Source organism: Geotrypetes seraphini, chromosome 12 (assembly GCF_902459505.1).
Source record: "Geotrypetes seraphini chromosome 12, aGeoSer1.1, whole genome shotgun sequence".
Classification (NCBI taxonomy): Eukaryota; Metazoa; Chordata; class Amphibia; order Gymnophiona; family Dermophiidae; genus Geotrypetes; species Geotrypetes seraphini.
In genome coordinates this window covers 36531514-36552789 of record NC_047095.1, presented here as the reverse complement: position 1 = coordinate 36552789, position 21276 = coordinate 36531514, and the positions used below count along the sequence as shown (strand labels likewise).

General features: G+C 42.3%; 1 protein-coding gene across 1 annotated transcript in view; it reads right to left on the bottom strand.

The window, feature by feature from the left end:
• Nucleotides 1–7260: 7260 nt before the first annotated feature.
• Nucleotides 7261–21276, bottom strand: part of LOC117346769 (vitellogenin-1-like) — a 138571-nt gene continuing 124555 nt past the window's right edge. Inside the window, exon 34 of the mRNA XM_033916849.1 lies at nt 7261–7379. Coding sequence (XP_033772740.1) covers nt 7261–7379 — 119 coding nt within the window. The remainder of the gene's footprint in view (nt 7380–21276) is intronic.

The following is a 21276-nucleotide window of genomic DNA, read 5'->3' as shown; positions in this document are numbered from 1 at the left end:
TGCCTCCGCTGGGTCAGACCAGAGGTCCATCGTGCCAAGCAGTCCGCACTCACGGCGGCCCATCAGGCCCATGACCTGTAATGTGATCCTTCTCTAAGCCCTTGATCCCTTTTATCCTTCTATCCATACTCTATCTAAAACCTATCTCTACCTCTATCTGTATCCCTCAATCCCCCTATCGTTCAGGAATTTATCCAATCCTTCCTTGAACCCCTGTAGTGTACTCTGTCCTATCACAACCTCAGGCACCTTGAAACTCAGTTGATGCCTAAAAAATCAGTAACGGTTAGAGAATCCGGCCCCTTAGTGTCAATAAACGGGCACTAAACGATTAATTATTGGAGCTAATTGGCAACAATTAGAATTTACATACACATCTTTGTAGCAGAACATAACATAACATCGTGCTTATTAACCGCGTAGCTATAAGTTCAACGCGGTTTACAACAGACTATTAACAAGGAACAATATCATTAAGAGCAGAATAAATTATTTGACCAAGTATTATAAAAAAAGATAAGTTTTCAGCTGAATTATTTTTTTTTTTAAATTTCTTTATTCATTTTAAAACTTTCAACAAGTAATTCATTATACAATCATATACACTATAATAATACTTATTAATCATACATTCACTGAAATCAAACTATAACTTCACCCTCCCATTCTTCTTCCAATATAATCATATAATTTTATACATATAAAATCATCCCCCCCTTATACTTCAATAATCAAAAGGAGAGAAATAAATTATTAATTACTTAATTATAATTATTCCTTACAATAATTTGATAATGGCTCCTAGACCTCCATAAACTTTTTATAACTTCCTCATTGGACAGCTATTATTTTCTCCATTTTAAAAATATGGCACAATGAATTCCACAAAAAATAAAACTTAATCTGTCAGCTGAATTCTAAAATGTTTGTAAGAGTAAGCAATAAGCAACAACGATCAAAATTCTTTATCATGGGAAGCTACCTGAAATGCCAAAGTATGATCAAGAAATTTCTTGCTTTTACAGCCTTGTACAGAGGGAAAATTAAACAAGGCGTGAGATTCTCGACTATGTTTGTACGATGCTATAGAAAATCTATTAACCAGATAGAGCGGAGCAGTGCCATACAAAATGAGTCAAAAAGCCAAGGAAAGGTACTGCAGACAAATGCCCAAGATGCAGGCAAAGTTTATTTTGAACAGATTGTTGCGTACAAACCACTTTATATAAAATATGGGACCCAACACGGCCCGTGTTTCGAACAACACATCTTCTTCAGGGGTCCCAAAAAGTGGTAGTAACAAGGAACACGCAACAAATGCCTGATCTGTGTATTATATACGTAGGCGGGAGATGATGTTCTGCTGAAGAACTGCTAAGTGCGCTTCTGGTTGTTATACTGCTGTTTGTTCCTGCTCTGGCTGGTAATCGGTGGGGCTGACTCATTGAACTCTGGTTTACATTCATAGACTATTGTCTCATTGATATTAGGTTTTCATTTATGTTGAATACTTAAGGGCGTGTTCTGTAAGAATAGCCCAAAAGTTAGGTGCCTAATTAGGCACTGTTCAGCACGATTCAAGTAAAATTGGGTACTTTTTAATGAATCACGCTGAGCGTAAACTATTTTGGAGGCACCCAAGAAATAGGCCAGCTCTAGGCACAACTAAAAGTTAAGTGCCTAGCTGAGCACTTAAGCACGCTTAAGAGCAGTGATTCTTCAACAAGGCGCCTAATATATAGCCACGCCCACGCCTAACATGCATAGTGTCTATTTTTTTTGAAGGCCACCTAAATTTTTTAGAGGCGCCTTGTTATAGAATCACGCTTTCTTGATAGGCGCCTATGTTTCAATCAGTGCTGATTAAAAAGCTTAATCGAGTTTGTTATTCAATTTAGATAGGCGCCTATCTAGTTGAGCGCCATCGAAATAGGTGCCTAACTTTAGGTGCTGGTTACAGAATTTGGGCTTTAAGGCTCCTTTTACTAAGGTACGCTAGCGGTGTTAGCATGTGCTTAGCGTGCGCTACAATGCCACGTGTACTAAACGCTAACGCCTCCATAGAGCTTGCGTTAATATTTTTCATTTAGTGTGTGGTTTGCGCGCGCTCAAAACGCTAGCGGACCTTAGTAAAAGGAGCCCTTAGATTCACTAGTTATGTGTATAAGTCACGTGGTTAATTCAAATGCACATTAGTGAACCCGTGGTGTGTGGCAGAAACCTGAGTGGGTTTGTTGCCGGGTAATACCTGGGTTTTAAGGAGCAATAGAGTGGCCTCTGTTGGGACTGTCTCTTTAGAGCTCATAAACCTCACACTGAGGATCCACTTAATAATTAATCGTTTATAACCACTGGATGCAAGCGAGTTCATTGGGTCAACCTCCCGCTTACTTATACATTTCTTTTTTTGGTATCTTTCTAAGTGCTGTAGAATATGGCAGATCCACGCCTAATTTAGGTGCAGGGATTTATATCAGGTTTGAGTTGCTGTAAATCCTCGTGCCCGCAACTGGAGTGCTGTTTATAGAATAGTGCATAGCGCTAGCTTTTTTTCCAGTAAATTCAGGAAATATCACCCAAATTTGGGCACAAAAGAAAAAAAAAAAAGAGTACTAAATGAGTTGGGCACCATTTATAGAACTCTTAATTACATTACATTATTTATTATGAATCACTAATATGCCCAAAATGGGAATTCAATGCAATTTATAATCCATAAAAAACTGTTCATAATCAGGAATTACATAATAATAAATATTAACAGCATAAATTGTTTTTAAATGTAAAAATTCTTAAAAACATATATGAAAGACCTCTAAATCAACTAACACCTACAAGTACTACATAGTTTTCAAATATATAGGGCTTGAGAGGTTTCCTGAATGTTCCCTAGGAAGGAATATATCTTAATTGAACTGGAAGCAGCGTTCCACGATCTTGCTGCTAAACATGAAAAGGTAGCTGAGTGCAAAGCTAAAGCTTTATATTTAACCCCTATGGGGCTTGGAAACAGCAGTTTCATGTAGTTAGTTACCATAATTTCATATATTAATCAAACCAGTCATATATTCAGGACCCTCTTCCTGAATAATAATAATAAAAAAACCCCATGGTATATAATTTAAACCCCCTGGCTTCCACTGAGAGCCTTTGGATCATCTGTTGTATTTTTGTCCGTTTATATTAATATATTGGAAGTCAATTTGGGGACAAATAAATTTTGTACTAGATTCAAATGTTCCAATGTCATATGAGGCTATAATTTGTGGAACAATTTTACATGTGAAACCCACACTAGATAAATATAAGAGTCGTCTATTTATGATCCTAACAGGTATAGCCATTCAATTGATTATAAGCAATTGGAAAAACCATGATAGAATTAATTATACATTTTGGTGAGTGAATGTGTGTACTACATACAGATACGAATGAATTAACGCAGAATTTAGGGGTTTTAGTGAGGTATTTAATAAAATTTGGAGCCCATTGACTAAATTTGTAAAAACATAATGTATTTTCATCATATCTCTTCTTTTCTTTGGTTTATTTATCTTTACACATCCAGGGGGGTGGGGGGTTGGAGGGAGGGGAATAAATATTGATAGTGATATTTGGGTAACTTTATTCATTTGTATTGTATATTAGGATATATTATGATATTATTATATGCAGGAAAATGAAATTATTGAATGATATTTATGTTACCTGTAGTGTAATATGTGGAATATCTTTTGTTCTTTCATTTGTATGACACTGTTTTTGATTAAAAATCAATAAAGAATTTAAAAAAAAATAAAAAAAAGAATAAAGTAAAGAGATGTTACTGTCTCATTTTAGACCAGTATAAACTTTCCGGCAGGCGGCACACTAAATCCAGTGCCCCAGCCAGAAGGCACACGGAAGTGAGCGGAGACCCTTCGGGCCGCGACCCGCTTCAGTAGAGGGATCCAGGAGGTACGGGGAGAGGAGGAGAGACACCGGCCTGGAGGAGAGTCATCTGCGTTGGCCGACTTCCTACAGGACGTGCCTCTCGCCGCAAGAGGCACATCCTGTGGGCAGTCAGCCGGCGTGGACCACTCTCCTCCTCGCCAGTGTGTCGCGGCACACCTGAAATCTCAGGAGGCACACTGGTGCCATGAAAAACATTTGCTCTGTTTAGTGCGCCGGAGCTAAAAAAAACTTTGAGAAACACTGGACTAGAACAAGGGTTTCTCACACCTTTGGACGCATCTAGCCTTTTATAGACTAACGCTTAGCCCCGGGAACCACACTTAACTTTAAACACAGCCATTTAGGCCAACTGAAACTGTGGTGTAAATCCTTGTACCTAAATTAAGCGTGGATCCCCTCTTCTTCTATAACTCCATGTGTAACTTGGAGGAATGCTCACGATCTTCCCATAACCCTCTCATTTCTGTGCCTCCATTTTGGACCCATGCGTAAAATTTAGGCGCAGATGCTGCACCTACTTTTACGCATGTCGGTTTTTATTAAATCCAATTAGCACCAACTTTAATTTTTATTAATCTAATTAGTACCAATTAGCGGAATGTTGCTTTGTTTGGGGGGGGGGGCCAGGAGCTCCACCCTAGCACACGACCTCTCAGCAGCTTCCGAGTCCTCCACCCGCTTCCTCCTGGTGCTATAGTTTTAAATTTTCAGGCAGCCACCGCGCAGCGTCCACAAGCAGGCCTACCCCCAGAAGTAGAATGAAAGTTTCCTGGGTGGGCCTGCTGTTTGACAGTGCATGGTGGCTGCCTGATGATTTAAAATCATAACATCGGGAGATGGGAGGGAGAGCAACAATCATCAACCGAAAATTTTTTGGGATGGCCATGGCCCCTGTGGCCTCCCCTCTTCCCACACCTATGAGCACCAATAATTGCTTGTTAAGGACCCAATTATCAGTGTTAATTGGTTCGTTATTTGATTAAATTGTGCGTACAAATTGGGCATGTGCCAAAATTTGAGAGCACAATGTTTGGCACTTTTTATAGAATTCGGGACTATATTCTTCAGTACTCATCTGCATATGAGATTTTGCTATGATAATATAAGATTGTATCAGTGTAGATATGTACTGTGAACTGCTATTTCTATAGTGGTACCAGATGCACGCAGCGCTGTACAGAGTCACAAAGAAGAAGACAGTCCCTGCTCAAAGAGCTTACAATTTAAACAGACAAAATAGATAAACAGGATGTCATGGAAACACTGGCTATCTGCAACATTTTATCTATTTTAAAATCCTAAGCTTTATTGTCATGCTAATAGGCAATAGTTAGCTCATCGATAGGAATGCTTACACCCAGCAGTCTCATACACTTTTAGGCCTCTGCTTCCTAAAGTGTGGTAACATTTTGTGGTTACTGCAGATTAATGGCAAAATTTATGGACCCTTTCATAAGCTGTGTTAGGTGCTAAACTATGGACTTCTGTGGGACATGCTACAGCAAGCATGTCAAACTTTTTATAGCCATGGCAAAAATGGCCATAGTGCATGGAACAGACCTATGTAAGGGCGTAATACCTTATCTAGACTCACACTGGCTACCTATACAAGCACCAATCCAATTCAAACTATACTGTATATTATTCAAAGCAATAAATGGCTCCGCCCCTACTTACCTAAACAACCGCCTAAATCTAAACCTTACTACCAGACAAAGGAGCCTGCCACTACAAAAGATTCTTGGACAGAACTCTTGCCTTTCAGGCAGGCAAATGGAACGACTGGCTTAGTAACGTTTTCGCGCACTCTTCATCCTACTTCAGTTTTAGAAAACTATTAAAAACAAGTCTGTTCAATCGATTGGTTAACTAAGAATCTACTCACCACTTCTTATTCAATCCTGTAACCCTATGAACCTTTTAGCTTTCATATTCTTTATTATGTAAGATTGTATTGCTGACTTTGATTGTAACCTCTTCGCTGATTGTCCAGCGCTTCTTGCTGTAAACCGCCTCAAACTTATATGGCTTTGGCGGTATATAAGAATAAAATTATTATTATTATTTACCTTCCCCCCATTCAAAGGTACTCAGCGCAAGAAGATATTTGACAACCTACTAGCAACGCAAGCAGCGAAACTTGACCACATCATCTCCAACTTACTGACAACAACGAACGACTTTAAAACATTCCGAAAAGAAATCAAAACCCTGCTCTTCAAAAATTTATACAGCTCTCCTAACCCCTCCCCTTATCCCCGTCCTAACCCCTCCCCTTATCCCCCCTCCCCTTTAATTCCCTCCCCCAAAAAGTCTGTTCTTATTCTGCTATTTCTTCATCTCCAAAGACTCGACCATGTAAACAACTCCTTAAAATTGCAAACCTCCTGGAAATGTAACCAACTCCCTGAATTTAATTCCCCTGGAAATGTACAGTTATCATTTTTGTAAACCAAAACTCCTACATTGTATTTTTCCTGGAAATGCCCAGTTAGTCTCTTTAGTAATCCGCCTAGAACTGCAAGGTATGGGCAGAATAGAAGTCATTAATGTAATGTAATGTAATAAAGCCTACTGTTATCACAGCTTAATAAAAGGACCCCTTAATATGCAGTAACTGTAAATGTTTGCTAATCTCTATGATTTATAGATGTTTGGATATGACCCAAATTAATGGAGTTATAAAGCCAGTATTGACAGTGAAATTGGGAAGGAACATATGTCCACCATACTGGATTAATCCCCCATTGCCCCAGGTACAAAATAAATACCTGTACATGTGGTTGTGTAACTACAAAAAGACGGTATATAAGTCCCCAAAATATAAAAATGATTGCTCAAAAGTCCACCTAAAGCTACAGCTTATATTGTGGGAGCCTACAGGTCTCCTATAGCTTGCAACTTTATAAAGCATTATTCTGGCTGGATAAGTTCAATCTGTTTCTTTTTGTCACTGGATAGCATGGAAAATTGTAAAAAAAACAAACAAACTAGAAATAAAGCATGCCTTTTGTGATTTTATAGTCAGATTTAGGAGAGGAAATGGATAATTCCTACTGTGCATGATAAAAGTGATTTGTTTAGCCACCAGAATTTTAGAACAAAACAATGTTTAACATGATTACTTTATTGTTAGAAAAGTCTATTAAAATAAATTTGAATACAAAATTTGGCAGTACATCTGGAGTCACATAGATGTGTTTATAATTTTGTCAATGCATGAACCGTGTTTTATAGAATGTTATTTGCATGGAACACATTCTCTGTATTTTTGTAGTTACACAATTTGCACCTAATTACTAAGTGTTACACTCCAGTACAATCTGTACTGCAGGCACAATTAGTGTGGGCTTCCACCTCTTCTATTATATCCTCTGATTTCTGATTCCTGCTTCTGTGCCAGACAGCCGGGCTTGCTGCAGAATCTGTGAAACAGAAAAATTAACTGATTAGCTTTCAGCAAAATAGTATTTATGATTTTGTTTAAAATAATCAGAAGCGGGGCCTTTATAATGCAAGAATTTAAGCAGAGAAATAAAGGCTAATTAAAAAACAAAACCAAATAAAGGTAAGGTAATGCATTGTTTGGACTAAATACTTCAGAAGCCCAAATTTGCCTAGAATTGGGACATCTGGGTTGAAGTGTTTCAAGTTTCAAATTTATTAAAAAAATTTTATACCACTCAATCAGACTTCTGAGCAGTGTACAATAAAAATACAGTTTTCAACAAAAGTAAGGTTTGCAGTTGACAATTAAAATCTACGTGACATACTCAGACAAAGACGGCAGGGAACAAATGGAAAAAGGGGTAGGAACTACAATATTTTGAGAAAAGAGAATAATTAAGGAAAAAACGACAGGGATTCTGCTGTTTGCATGTGTGTAGCCCTTATAAGGGCAATTAGGTATCGAGTGCATCTTGGAATAGAAATGTTTTCAGCTTTGTTTTAAAATGAAGCAGAGATAATTCTTCATGAAGATAATTAGGAATAGAATTCCAAAAGGAAGGCGCGGTCATTGCAAAATGATTTGATCTTATTGCGTTTATGTACTTTAGGGATGGGACTGCAAGAAGGTTTTGTGCCATAGAGCGAAGTGCTTTAGATGGACAATAAGGAATTAGTAAGCTATTGATAAATTCAGGTTGGTTACTTTGACTTGTCTTGAGTGCAAGTAATAGAATTTTATAACTAATTCTGTGTTCAACAGGCAACCAATGTGCTTTGCGCAAGAAGGGGGGGGGGGGAACATGATAGTATTTTTTAGCATTAAATATAATTTTTATTGCGGTATTTTGCACAATTAGTTCCTTTTTTGTTATGCCTTTAAAAAGGGTGTTGCAATAATCAATACATAATATCACTAGGGAATGAATTAGTATGTTTAAAGAAGGTTCCAACAATTTAGCAAGAGATCTGATCATTTGTAGTCTATGAAAACAACGCTGAATGTTTCAGGTAGCTGGACCTTCATTGTGGATATGGGGGCAATGTATTACATAAATATGCCCCTTAAATATATATTCTGGATTCTGCATATGAGGGGCCGCTGAAAAGTTCTCAACCCAACAAACAAAGTTGAGGCAGTCTCCATTGAGGGCTATACACTTTAGTCCAGTGATTTTCCACTTTATTCATTCCGTTGGAAAAATACAGAACAAAAAAAAGTGGAAAATTGCTGAACTACGTGTATAGCCCTCGATGGAAATTGCCCCAACTTTGATGGTTGGGCTGAAAACTTTTCAGTGATCCCTCATAGATTGCCAAGGTTGTGTGCAGATCCCAAATACTTGCGTAAATTAATTAGCCAATTAAGCATTAACAATAAGTTGTGTTAACAAGCACTTAATGGGCAATAATTAGGAGTTGCACATGGATCTGCCTTACACACTGAATTACATAGGGCTGGATTCACAAAGCAAACCGAGCATGTACCGATCAGTTTGCGACCCGATTTCCCTCTGACCCGATTCACTAACCTGTGTAGCGATCCCATCCCGATCCGTGCATGCAAATAAGGGGAATCAGCATGCAAAGCAGGAAGGAAACGATTCTCTAAAATAAAAAAAGCAACACCGACTGGGCCAGCCGACCTAAGGTAAGCGACTGCTGAGGATCAGTCGCTGAGGTCCTTTCTGACTGCCCTGCCTTCTGCCGCCCTGCTTCTCTGCCCCCGTCTCAGCCCAAATCTCTCCTACCGCCTGACCCAGCCCTGATCTCCTCCCCTTCCCCGCACTGCAAGCCCGTAGTTTTAACCTGCGGGTTTAAAGCGGGTTAAAACCACGGGCTTGCTGGGCATTTAAAAAAAGTAAAAGTTTAAAAAAAGGAAGAAAGAAAAAGTCGCGGCTCTTAGACGCATGCGCAAACCATCTACAGATGGTCTGCGCATGCATCAGGTTCGCTCTCTAGCAATCCGTGCGATGGGTGGGGGGGCGTGTCAATGATCATCCGCATTTGCATGCAGGCCTTTCGTGAATTAGTCGGCCTGCGTACAATCGGGCACGGATTGGACACGGAATCGGGGGTCAGTGAATCTAGCCCATAGTGTGCAACTCCAAGGGGGAGCATGGCCACAGGAGATGCATGGGCAGGTTGAGGGCGCTATACTTTGCAATACCTGGAGTTATGCACTTAAGTGCCGTCACTTTAGCGGGAGCATTTACACCAGCTTTTTGGCGGGCATAAGTGTTCATGCCCAAAGTCAGGTGCAAAATGTGCACTAAGCTAGTATTCTGTAAAGGTTGGTCCGTGCAGAGCAGAACACTAGCTTCGTGTGGATCATCCTGGTGCCTAACTCTGCAACATTTACTGAATTGGCCCTATCTGAGGAATTCTATAGAGATGCCTACAGTTAAAGCCAATCTAAGCACGTAATTATTCAAAAAGCTTAATCAGTACCGATAAGCAATTAACACCTCATAATTGGCTTATATTAAAATTAATTGGATGGTAGGTGCCTACCACATTCAGTTAGGTGCCTAGTCCAAGGTATCTACTGGAAAGTAGGCATGGTTAGGAATGTGGATTGAGAGCATATTTGGCATGTTTTCGACTTATGTGCCTGTTGGTGACTAACTCAGGCGTCGGTACTGATTCCACAGCACAGCCCTTACCTACATCACAGCCAAGCTACACCAGTATACCCTCAACTGCCCCCTCTGGTCAGAAGCTGACAGGCGACTATGCATCCCCCCCCCCCCCCGGGAGGCTCTCTCTAGATGGAAACAGCTCGCAAGTGCCCCCGCAGTCACTTTGTCCCTCGGCTATGGAACCAGCTACCTACACAACACGAGCGCTAACCTCACTGATGACATTCCGGAGGGCAGTGAAGACCTTCCTCGTCAACTGAATAGACACTAGCATTCAGACTCCCCTCTTATATACTAACAAATTATACGAGGATGCGCAACATATAATATGTTCATATAATGATTCAAAATGTTGTGTGATCGTGGCACCGAGGTACCCCCCTCTTCAAACCCAGCATGCACCCAAAAAAGAGGGAGAAGACATGACAGCGTTGGAGCTCAAGTCGTCTTTTGTCAGCTAAGACCTTGAACGTGCCTCCGGGTGACTTTGCCCTTTTCTAAACCTGAGCTGTTCTATGAGGGAGTTTTTTTTGCCAGTGAAAGTATCAAGAGCAGTTTTCATGTGTACCTTTTGGTTCGATACTGCTACATTAGTCTGAGGCTTTTTCCTCCCTCTTTTTGGGTGCATGCTGGGTTTGAAGAGGGGGGGTACCTCGGTGCCACGATCACACAACATTTTGAATCCCACTTATATATACCATGTTTCGTAACCAGTCCTGCCACTAAACTACTGTGCATGTTCTTTGCTGTGACTCGTTCTGAGCTCCTGGGATAGAAATTGAAATAAAAGTCCTGGCCTAAATAGGATGCATAGGCGCTGTTAGGCACGATTCTATACATGGAGCCTAACTTAAGACTGACATGCACTAAGCGCCAATGTTTTAGGTGCTGTTTATAGAATCAGGACCCATGTGTCTTGTGGCATCCTGGTATACAAATAGCGGCATTGTAAAATCATATTTACACATTTAAGCCGGGTATTTGTACGAAGGCTGCAATCTGCACAATGTAGACTCGGCACGGCTGTTCTTAAACAATGTCCTTTTTGAATAGTTTTCTGAGCTAAAATCTTTTGTCTTACGTCAGCAGCTTCTCCTGATTTCAGCACTTCATTCCCAAAGTGTTCCGAAAGCACAGCTTGCAAATATACTTAACTTAAGAAGCCACGTTAGAAAATAATTCAATTACAAATCTTTAGCAAGGACTACTAAGAACTATAATCTATTTGTTTTAATACATCTGCCGGTTTCTGTGTGCCCAGAGAAACCTAGGCAAGGTCGGTCCTTGTGTGGATTGACAAACTCTAGACAGATGAGCAGCTTTCAGCTACTCTGCACAGAATCAGCAAGAATGTACTGCATTCAAAGAGTGGCATTGATTGAAAATGAACAGAGATGCACAGTGATCCTCACAGATACAATAAGAAGCTAGTTATTTGGTTCTATCATCTCTACTGCTGTGCACTTAACCATGCTTATGGTACAGTATTTCCCAAGGGGATATTTTCAAGTGTTAATAATTTATCCTTAAACAGTGTGCTGTTAAGGCTTTATTCTAAATGTGCTAGATTATAAAGAATGAGGAAAAGGAGGCACGTATTTTCTTTTTCTGTATTTACACATCTGGGGCAAAGCTTTGTGGTTGCTGTAAGTACAGTGACTGATGAACATGTGAAGGCAGAGTTTGGTTAGTAGCAGAGATGCCAAGGGCGGACCACCCCAAAGAGAGAGATTTACTATACTAAGGAGTGAGATCGAAGATTAAAGAGTGAGATTTTTCAGGGTATTTCTTTGACTGGGTGACCAGAGAATTGGATAGAGGGAGTGTGCTAGATGTGGTGTACTTAGATTTTGGGAAAGCCTTTGACAGTGTTCCACACAGGTGTCTAATAAATACATTGAGTGCCTTCGGGATGGACCCCCAAAGTGACAGACTGGGTCAGGAACTGATTGAGTGGAAGGCAACAGACGGCAGTGGCCAATGGAGATCTCGCTGAGGAAAGGGATGTTACCAGTAGTGTGTCTCAAGGTTTGGCTCTTGGGCCTGTTCTTTTTAACATTTTTTGTAAGCAATACTGCTAAAGGGCTGTCAGGTAAAATTTGCCTCTTTGTGGATGATACCGAAATCTGCCATAGGGTAGACACCCCTGATGGTGTGAATAACATGAGGAAGGACCTGGAGAAGCTTGAAGAATGGTCTGTAATTTGGCAGATAAGATTTAATGCTAAGAAATTGAACGGCATGCATTTGGGCTGCAAATATCCAAGGGAACGGTACAGTTTAGGGGTGAAGAACTTTTGTGCACGAACGAGGAGTGGGACTTGGGAATGATAGTATGTGACTATCTTAAGATGGCCAAAAGGTTAAAATATTGAAGGCAAAAGCTAGAAGGATGCTAGGATGCATAGGGAGAAGGAGGTATTGATGCCCTGCTGAGACCTCATTTAGAATATTGTGTACAATTCTGGAGACCACAACTTCAAAAAGATATAAACAAGATGGAGTCAGTCCAGAGGAAGGCTACTAAAATGGTCAGTGGTCTTCATCATAAGGTGTATGAGAACAGATTTAAAGATCTCAATATGTGTACTTTGGAGGCAAGATGGGAGAGGGGAGACATGGTATAAATGCACACGAGGCGAGTCTCTTTTATTTGAATGGAAGCTCCAGAATGAGTGGGAATAGGATGAAGTTAAAAGGCGATAGGCTCAGAAGTGATCTAAGAAAATACTTTTTTAAAAGAGAGTGGTAGATGCATGGAATAGACTCCTGGTAGAGGGTAGACGGACTGCTTCTGCAAGGATAAGGGCCCTCTACAGAGAGAGCAATGATTTTAGAAAGCTTTTCCTGTGTATATGTGGGGGGTTAGTGGGGTTCCACACTTCTTTTCTCCGTTTCCTCTGTATATGGAAAATTACACATGCAGTCTTGCATCTATTTTTACAAGAGGCTCTCATTTGGCAAAGCCCCTTGTAAAATGCTATGGGAATTCTCCATGTCCTGATCAGAACATGTGAATTCAATGCTCCACCTACTACAGAGATGCCAAGTCTCATTCATCAGGAGTGAGTAAAACTCATTTGAAAGCTTTCTCACTCTCATGCTCTTTGAGCCGTTTCTCACTCATTAGAGCTTCAGTACCAGTGAAGAAATATGAGCATGCCTTCCTGCCTACTGCTTCCCCTCCCTCGCATTGTCTTTTTCTCTTTACTGAATGAGCTCTGACACTGATATACATACTCTTAGCTTATTTATTTATATATGCTTACTCGTATATCCTAAGGGGGGTCCTAAGAGGTGCACATTGAATAGTGATAGGTACTCTGTATTTTCCCTATCTGTCTCAGTGGGCTCACAATCTAACCATAGTCCCTGGGGCAATGGAGGGTTAAGTGATGCTGGAATTGAGCCTACATCCTCAGGGTGCCGAGGCAACAGCGCTAACCCCTGGGCCACTCCTCCACTCTGTATCTGAGTTTGTGCATTCAAGCTTTTATTCTTCCGCTACTCTTTGACTATTTGGCGGTCTGCTGTTATTGCTGCTGAATTATTATTTTCATGCATAGGTATTCACATATGTGCATCAGTGACTCGAGTACTGGCATTTACACATGTACTTGCCACCTCCACGCTGTCTCTATCATCTCACAGGCAACCAAGAATTGCACAGATCGTATTATATTTCTTCTTTTATTTGTAGCCAAACACAAAATCTCTAAACCTTAAATTCTCTCAGAAAAGGTGAATGGGAACTCTCAGTGTCATTGCTCATCCATAATAAACTGCTGACAACTTAAAAGCAGTTGTATTGGGCGATATATTAGTTATCTTTCATTGGGTCCCCTATAGTGTGCATTCCTTTCTTTGTGTGCACAACATGCTATACAACCGTTTCAGGGACTCGGGCTGAAAAGAAAGCAAAAGAAAGCCAATCTTCTATAAAATCATGAGTCCACCCACCAGCTCAGCAAAAACAAGAGAATTTATGAGAAGTGGGCATGCTAGGTGCCAGCTCGGACTCGGGAATGCTGTCTCTGCGCCGACTGCAGAGCTTGACCAGCCCGGTCTTTGGGCCTCGGCCCACGTCCATGGTGGAAAAGTTGTTTGATTGGTGGGGAACGAGACCAAGATGCGCTCATAACTGAGTGTGCGGCTGGGGAGGCATTTCCCTGCAGTAACAGGATCTTTCACTTTGCATCTGCTGGGGGGGGGTGGGGTGGGCGGGGGACCTGAACTGCCTGCCCAGGCAATTTTGAACACGGCAGCGGTGACTCTGCAAGATTCTACAGTACGTCTCATTAGTCACCCCGATGCCTGATGCATCAGCAGAGTTGAACTGGCAAGAAACACGCTATTGGGCCGGTTTCAATGCTGGTGATACATGACTCCCTAAACATGCAATTAAGGTGGCTGAAATAAGTCTACTGGCTTAAATCCGCAGGTACAGCACATCTAGAATCTTGTTATACGGTGTTCAATGTTGCACTTTGTAAATTGGGCTGATGCACCCCATCAGTTTTGTCTGGAGGATTACTGCACCTCTAATGCTTAACCACCCTCAGCTAAGAACCCAGTCGACTCTACAGGCCTTTCCTACAATAACCACCTGCAGTCGGGCCACAGACCCAGCTAACCTTTCACGCTTACCTAAAACCAATTACTGTGAAAGAAGATGCCATAAACAAACACATAAGTTCCTAAACATTAAACCTGCATTATCATCAGTGACACGCCCTGCAGACTTATTACTCCCCGAGGGCATCCCTCTAGTTTAATTTGGGTTAAACACGGTACTGTATATGCACTTCCTGGTACTTAATGTCTTCATTAATTAGATCCTCAACATTGGGCAAACCTTTATATCCAGTCAATCAGTACAAGCATAAAAAGTTAGCATTCATGAGTTCTCAAAACTAATAGAAAGAAAACATTAAACACAAAAAGCCACTTAGGTAATTATTTTCCACTTCTCTTCCTCACAATTTGGTGCAACAGTTTTCTAATATGTGATAGAGGAAAGCTTTTCTCTAAGCACTGAATCTGACTATAAGGCTAAATTGCCACTAAATGAGAATTAATTAGGAGATTATGTTGTTGAACAATTGTCTGTATTATGTAATCAACATACTGTTTGGAGATAAAAGGGAAAAAAACCCCTAGAAATGAAGAGTGGAATCAGTGGCAGACAAAAGGGCTGATGAACAAAAAGCTGTGAATGGGATTGCAGACAGGCGACAGCACCAATTACTGTGGTGTTTTTTGTCTTCCTAGGCAACCCTGTTGGCAAGTTTTATGCAAAGTTGGCTAATGAGTTGAACAAAAATGGAAATGAGCTCATTTACCATTTCCAGTTGGCTAAATAACACAAAGAAAAGCGCACACAGCTGCAATTTTACGTGACTCTTGATTACACCTCACGAAGGTGCAAAATTTATTTGTGGAAAAAAAAAATGTGAATTTCAAGCGCATTTTTTTTTTAACACGAAAACTGCTGTTTAAAATGTAAAAGAGCCAGCACGGCAAAAACGAAACAAAGAAAACAGACAAAAAAACCACCAATAGAAATAATGAAAAACTTCCTATGGTGCTGGCTCTTTCTGTGAGGGGACTTACATCTTAGTACATCGGTGTCAGGTCAAAAGCGCGCCGGGACAAAGGCGCGCGTAGACAATTGAGCGCAGCGCGGAGGCGCACGCCGCAGAAAATTACTGTTTTTACGGCTCCGACGGGGGGGCGTGGGGGGGAACCCCCCCACTTTACTTAATAGAGATTGCGCCGCGTTGTGGGGGGTGTGGGGGGTTGTAACCCCCCACATTTTACTGAAAACTTCACTTTTTCCGTTTTTAGGGAAAAAGTTAAATTTACAGTAAAATGTGGAGGGTTACAACCCCCCAAACCCCCCACAACGCCAGCGCGATCTCTATTAAGTAAACTGGGGGGGGACTCCCCAACAAAACCCCCCGTCGGAGCCCCTAAAAACTGTAATTTTCTTTGACGCGCGCCTCTGTCTTGCGCTCAGTTGTCGGCGCGCGCCTTTGTCTTTCGCGGGGTTGTCTATGAACCTAGTACATCATAGCTCTAGGTAGGATATTTTAACCCAAGTCATTGCTGATTACTTGTAAGAGGCCCTTTTACTAAATCATGATAACATGTGCTGTTACTGCAGAAGCTTAATGTAGGATTTCACTGCTTATGGTAGGCATTCCCATGATTATGTATTTCAGATTGGGTCAACATAGAAGTGCTTACCCCCCCCCCCCAATTCTGAACATAGGGCTAGATTCACTAAGGGCACAGATCGGATCGGATCCATGAGGGATCCGATCCGATCCGTGTCCAGGGGACTGATTCACAAATCGCCCTCATGCAATGGGAATCATGCCCCCAAAAGACTGAATCGGATCGCTGAACAGCGATCCTTGAGCATGCGGAGACCATCTGTAGATTGTCTGCACATGTGCTGGCCTCTGTGCTCGGCAGAGCAGGAAATTTCTTTCTTTTTTCTTCCCAAGCCCGTGGTTTTAAACTGCTTTATGCCCGCGGATTAAAACCATGGGCTTGCACTGCAGGGAAGGTGCGGAAGAGTCAGGGCTGCAGGAGATCGGGGCAGGCAGGAGATTGGGGCTGCAGGAATTTGGGGCGGCAGGAGATCAGGGCTGCAGGAGTTCGGAGCAGGCTGGAGATCGGGGCTGAGAGCAGGAGTACGAGGCAGAGAGCAGAAAAACAGGGCAGAGAGCAGGGCGGCCGAAAGCAGAGCAGTCGGAAAGGACCTGAGCGACTGGTCTTCAGCAGTCGCTTGTTTGTGATCGTCCAGCCTCGTTGGTGTTGCAGGTTTTTTGTTAGTAAATCGCTGCCTGTCATCATTTGAATGCCGTTCCCCCTCATTTGCATGTGCAGATCGGAGGATGATCAGGACACAGGTTAGTGAATTTGGTCGGAGGGAAATCAGGTCACAAACTGATCGGTACACGATCGGTTTGCTAAGTGAATCTAGCCCATAGTGCCATAAGTTGTGCGTGAAAATCAGTGCACATAGCTGATTTGCAATGAGCACTGGTAATTGGCAATTAACACCTAGTCATTGATGCTACTTGGTACTAATTAGAAGTTACATGCACAGCTTGGTAGGTGCCTTGTACAAGATGTTATGTGTCACCTCTAGTGCATGAATATGAAAAGGGGGTGTGGAAAGGGGGAGGAGCATGGGCAGATCATGGACATTTCTAAATGCTATGAACACTTCTATAGAATACGCCTGATCCACAACTTAGGTATATATATTCAGGCCTGGTTTTCATTGGCCTAGATGTTAGTCACGTGTACAGGTGCTGTGAGTGAATCTATAAACTGCACATAACTTCAGAGGCATTTTATAGAATTGTGTCAAATGCCGTCTTTCTTGGTACTGATTTTTTTTTTTTTTTTTAGGTGTCATATATAGAACTAGTTTTTTTAGCCCATTATATTAACGGGAGATAGAATAGATGTGTAGACTTAGGCATTTCTTTCTTTCTCTTTTTGTATGTCTGTCTTTCTGTCTCTCTCTCCCTGGCTCCCTGTCTGTCTGTCTTTCTCCTCCTGTCTGTCTTTCTTTCTGTCTCTGTCCCCCTTTCTGTCTTTCTTTCTTTCTTTCTGTCTCTCTCCCTGCCCCCTGTCTGTCTTTCTTTCTATCTCTCTCCCTAGCCCCTGTCTGTCTGTCTTTCTTTCTTTCTGTCTCTCTCCCTGCCCACTGTCTGTCTTTCTTACTTCCTTTTACTTCCCCCCTGTCCAGCAGCACTCCTTCCCTGCTCCCCCTGTCCAGCAGCACCCCTTCCCTGCTTCCCTGTCCAGCAGTAGCCCTTCTCCTTTCCTTTTACCTCCCCCCTGTCCAGCAGTACCCCTTTACTGCTCCCCCTGTCCATCAGTAGCCCTTCTCCCTTCCTTTGACCTCTCTCCTGTCCAGCAGCACCCTTTCCTTGCTTTCCTTGTCCAGCAGTAGTCCTTCTCCTTTTCTTATATCTCCCCCTGTCCAGCAGTAGCCCTTCTCTCTTCATTTGTCCTCCCCCGTTCAGTAGCACCCCTTCCCTGCTCCCCTGTCCAGCAGTAGCTCTTCTCCTTTCCTTTTCCCTCCCCCCTATCCAGCAACACCCCTTTCCTGTTCCCCCTGTCCAGGAGTAGCTTTTCTCCCTTCCTTTGACCTCCCCCTTGTCCTACATTTCTAGCATCTACTTTTGACTTGACCGCAATTCTATAATTGGCACTGTCGCGTGATTGACACCTGATCGGCACTGCTTTTCTAAGCGACTGCTGCTATTGGCACTATTTACAGAATCTGGGCCCTCAGTGCTTAACATAGTTCAGAAAAAGGGCCCCCTAAGTGTGCAATGAGCAACCTCCCTTTCTGATTATTCATTTAATTTCCACCAGAAATTCAGTGGCATATATGTACTTTAAAATTGTACCCCATAAATTGTAACCTGTTAACTGTATATTATGTATGTTTAACGGGATAGAAAACAAATTAAAGGGGGGGAAGTGACGTCACTGGGCTGAATGGCTCCGTATGCCTTGAGTATTAATCTTTGATTTACATCTCTCTATCGAGTGATTTCAACCCACTCTAGTGTTGCTTTGCACCTGGGTTACCCTGTCGCATCTGCTTTTATCGTTATGACTCACTCTGCTCGAAAAACGCTGCAGGATTATGCCTTTGGCCCGTTATCGCTGGAGGCCTCTACAATGGCGCCACATGGAGGGGGCCTGCATGCCCCGCCGACAGTGCAAGTTTCAACGGTTCCGGAGGATTCTTCTATTTCCTCGTCTGACCCTTTATCGGAAGTGAGGTAGCTATTTAAGGAAATTTGCACAGATATGAAGGGGCTTCATGGTGAGTTTGTAACCTTGGCTAAAGATCTTAGGGCTGACTTGGCTGACCTGGGTACTCATGTGGGGGAGATGGAAATCTCCCTGGAAGATCATCGTGCAGAGTTGGCGGTTGTGGATTCCTGATCGAAAGAGTTACAATCTCAACAGGTCTATATTTATGACAAACTGGAAGATTTGGAAAATAGGAGCCAGCGCTCTAATTTGTGGATTCGGGGTATCCCTGAGTCTGCTGAATATCAAAATTGTGAGCAGGTTGTGCAACAAATTGCGTTATCACTTTTGGGAGCAGATCTGGGAGACCAATCTGCAGCGGATATACATATTGAACGAGCGCATAGAACTTTGATGTCTCCTCGGGGCAATAAGCCCAGAGATATTGTGGTCTGCTTTAAGGACTTTAAACTTAAGGAAGTACTTTTGCAGAAGGCTAGATCTCTCCCTGTGCTTAAATGGAGCTCTGTGGACTTTGAGCTATATCAAGATCTCTCTGCTGTCACTTTGTGCAGGCGAGCGGAACTGAAGCCTTTGCTCCATTATTTACTTGAGCAATAAATTAAATATAGATGGCGTCATCCTTTTGCCCTTCTATTTTATTTGGAGGGCTCTCTGCGCACGGTGAGATCTCTTCCGGAGGCCTCACAAATTTTCCCTGGCATTTCCTTTGGTGAATCTTCTTCCTCCTCTTCTGATCAGCTAGCTGCTGTTCGTCCTCGAGGGCCTGGAGAATTGCGACTTCTCTGGCAATGTGCTCGTCGAGAGGGTGGTCGTCTGAAACGTCAATCGTTGGATCTAGCTCAGAGCCTATCTTTGGGCACCTGAAGGCACTGTTTTTTCTTTTTGACTGTATTCTCTTTTTTTTGTTTTGTTTCTGGGCTGTTTAAGGGTGCCCGGATCTTTCCACTAGGAGACTTATTCTTGAGGCTGCTTTTTAGGTCTTTGGGTTGTTATCATATTAGAAATAAAAACATAAAATAAACAAACAAAAAAAAGAAAACAAATTAAATAAATAAGTAAATAAATAAATAACAATTTTACTCCACCCCAACAAAGTTATCTTTTGCATGCATGCTCTAAGTCAGTGGTCTCAAACTTGCGGCCCACCAGGTACTACTTTGAGGTCCTCGGTATGTTTATCATAATCACAAAAATAAAATAAAACAGTTTCTTGATCATATGTCTCTTTAGCTATAAATTACAATATTATTATTAAGACTTAGCCAAAAGGAAAGATTTATAAACTATAAAGAGTTTTACCTCATGCAAAATTGTCATCAATAACAATAAAACCCTTGGCCGTGCATGTGTGATTGAAACTCTGTGCCTGCATGCCTCCGTGCCCCTTCATGCACAGTAGAATAATCTCGCTTTCTGCTGCCGATCACCCGTGCCGGCATCAGCTGATTTCCTGCCTTCAGCCCCAATCACTGACGCTGGCAGACTTCCTGCCTTCTGCCGGCTATACGCTGCTGGGACTCCTCTTCTTCTCACCCCCAGAGCAGCAGCGGAAGCTCATTGTGATTATAACTTAATCACACAGCTGCCACTAGTTTTAGTTTAGCTTTAGCTGCAGTTTCATCAAGCAGCCGCAGGGCCTTTACTAGGCCAGCCCACTTCGATGATGCGAGGCGGGCCAGCCTAGCAAAAGCCCCGAGGCTGCCTGATGAAACAGCGGCTAAAGCTAAACTTAAGCTAGTGGATGCTGGACAGGGGGAGCAGGGAAGGGAGAAGGGGTACTGCTGTACAGGGGGGAGGTAAAAGGAAGGGAGAAGGGCTACTGCTGGACAGGGGTGCAGGAAAGGAGTAATACTGGACAGGGGGGCGGTAAAAGGAAGGGAGAAGAGGTGCTGCTGGACCTGGCAGAAAGGGAGGGAAAGGAAAGGTGCTACACACTGGAGGTGAGGGTGAGATGGTGCAAGGAGAGAGAGCATGTTGGGTTGGGGGGTGGGAAAGAGGGATGCCGCTGAGGGAAGAGGCAATGACAGAGAGAAAGTGTGCAAGAGACAGAACGTGTTGAACGTGGAGAAGGTGAGATGAATGGGGAGGTGCAGAAAGGAGGGAAGGAGAAATGTTACATTGGGGAAGGGGGAAAGGGCAGAGAGTGAAAAATTGGATTCATGGAGGGAGGGAGAGAGAGATGTTGGTTGGGGGAGGGAAGGAGGACCAGAGGAGAAGCATGCAGGAGGCCCTGGAAACAGTTAAAAGCACAGAAAAATAAAGTCACCAGACAACAAAGGTAGGGAAAATGATTTTACTTTCAATATAGTGATTGAAATGTGTCAGTTTTGAGAAAGGAAAGATGTTAAACTTTAACTGTGAGAGCTGCAGAAAAAATAGGGTACTTGGAGGGCTGCAGAAAAAATAGTTAATG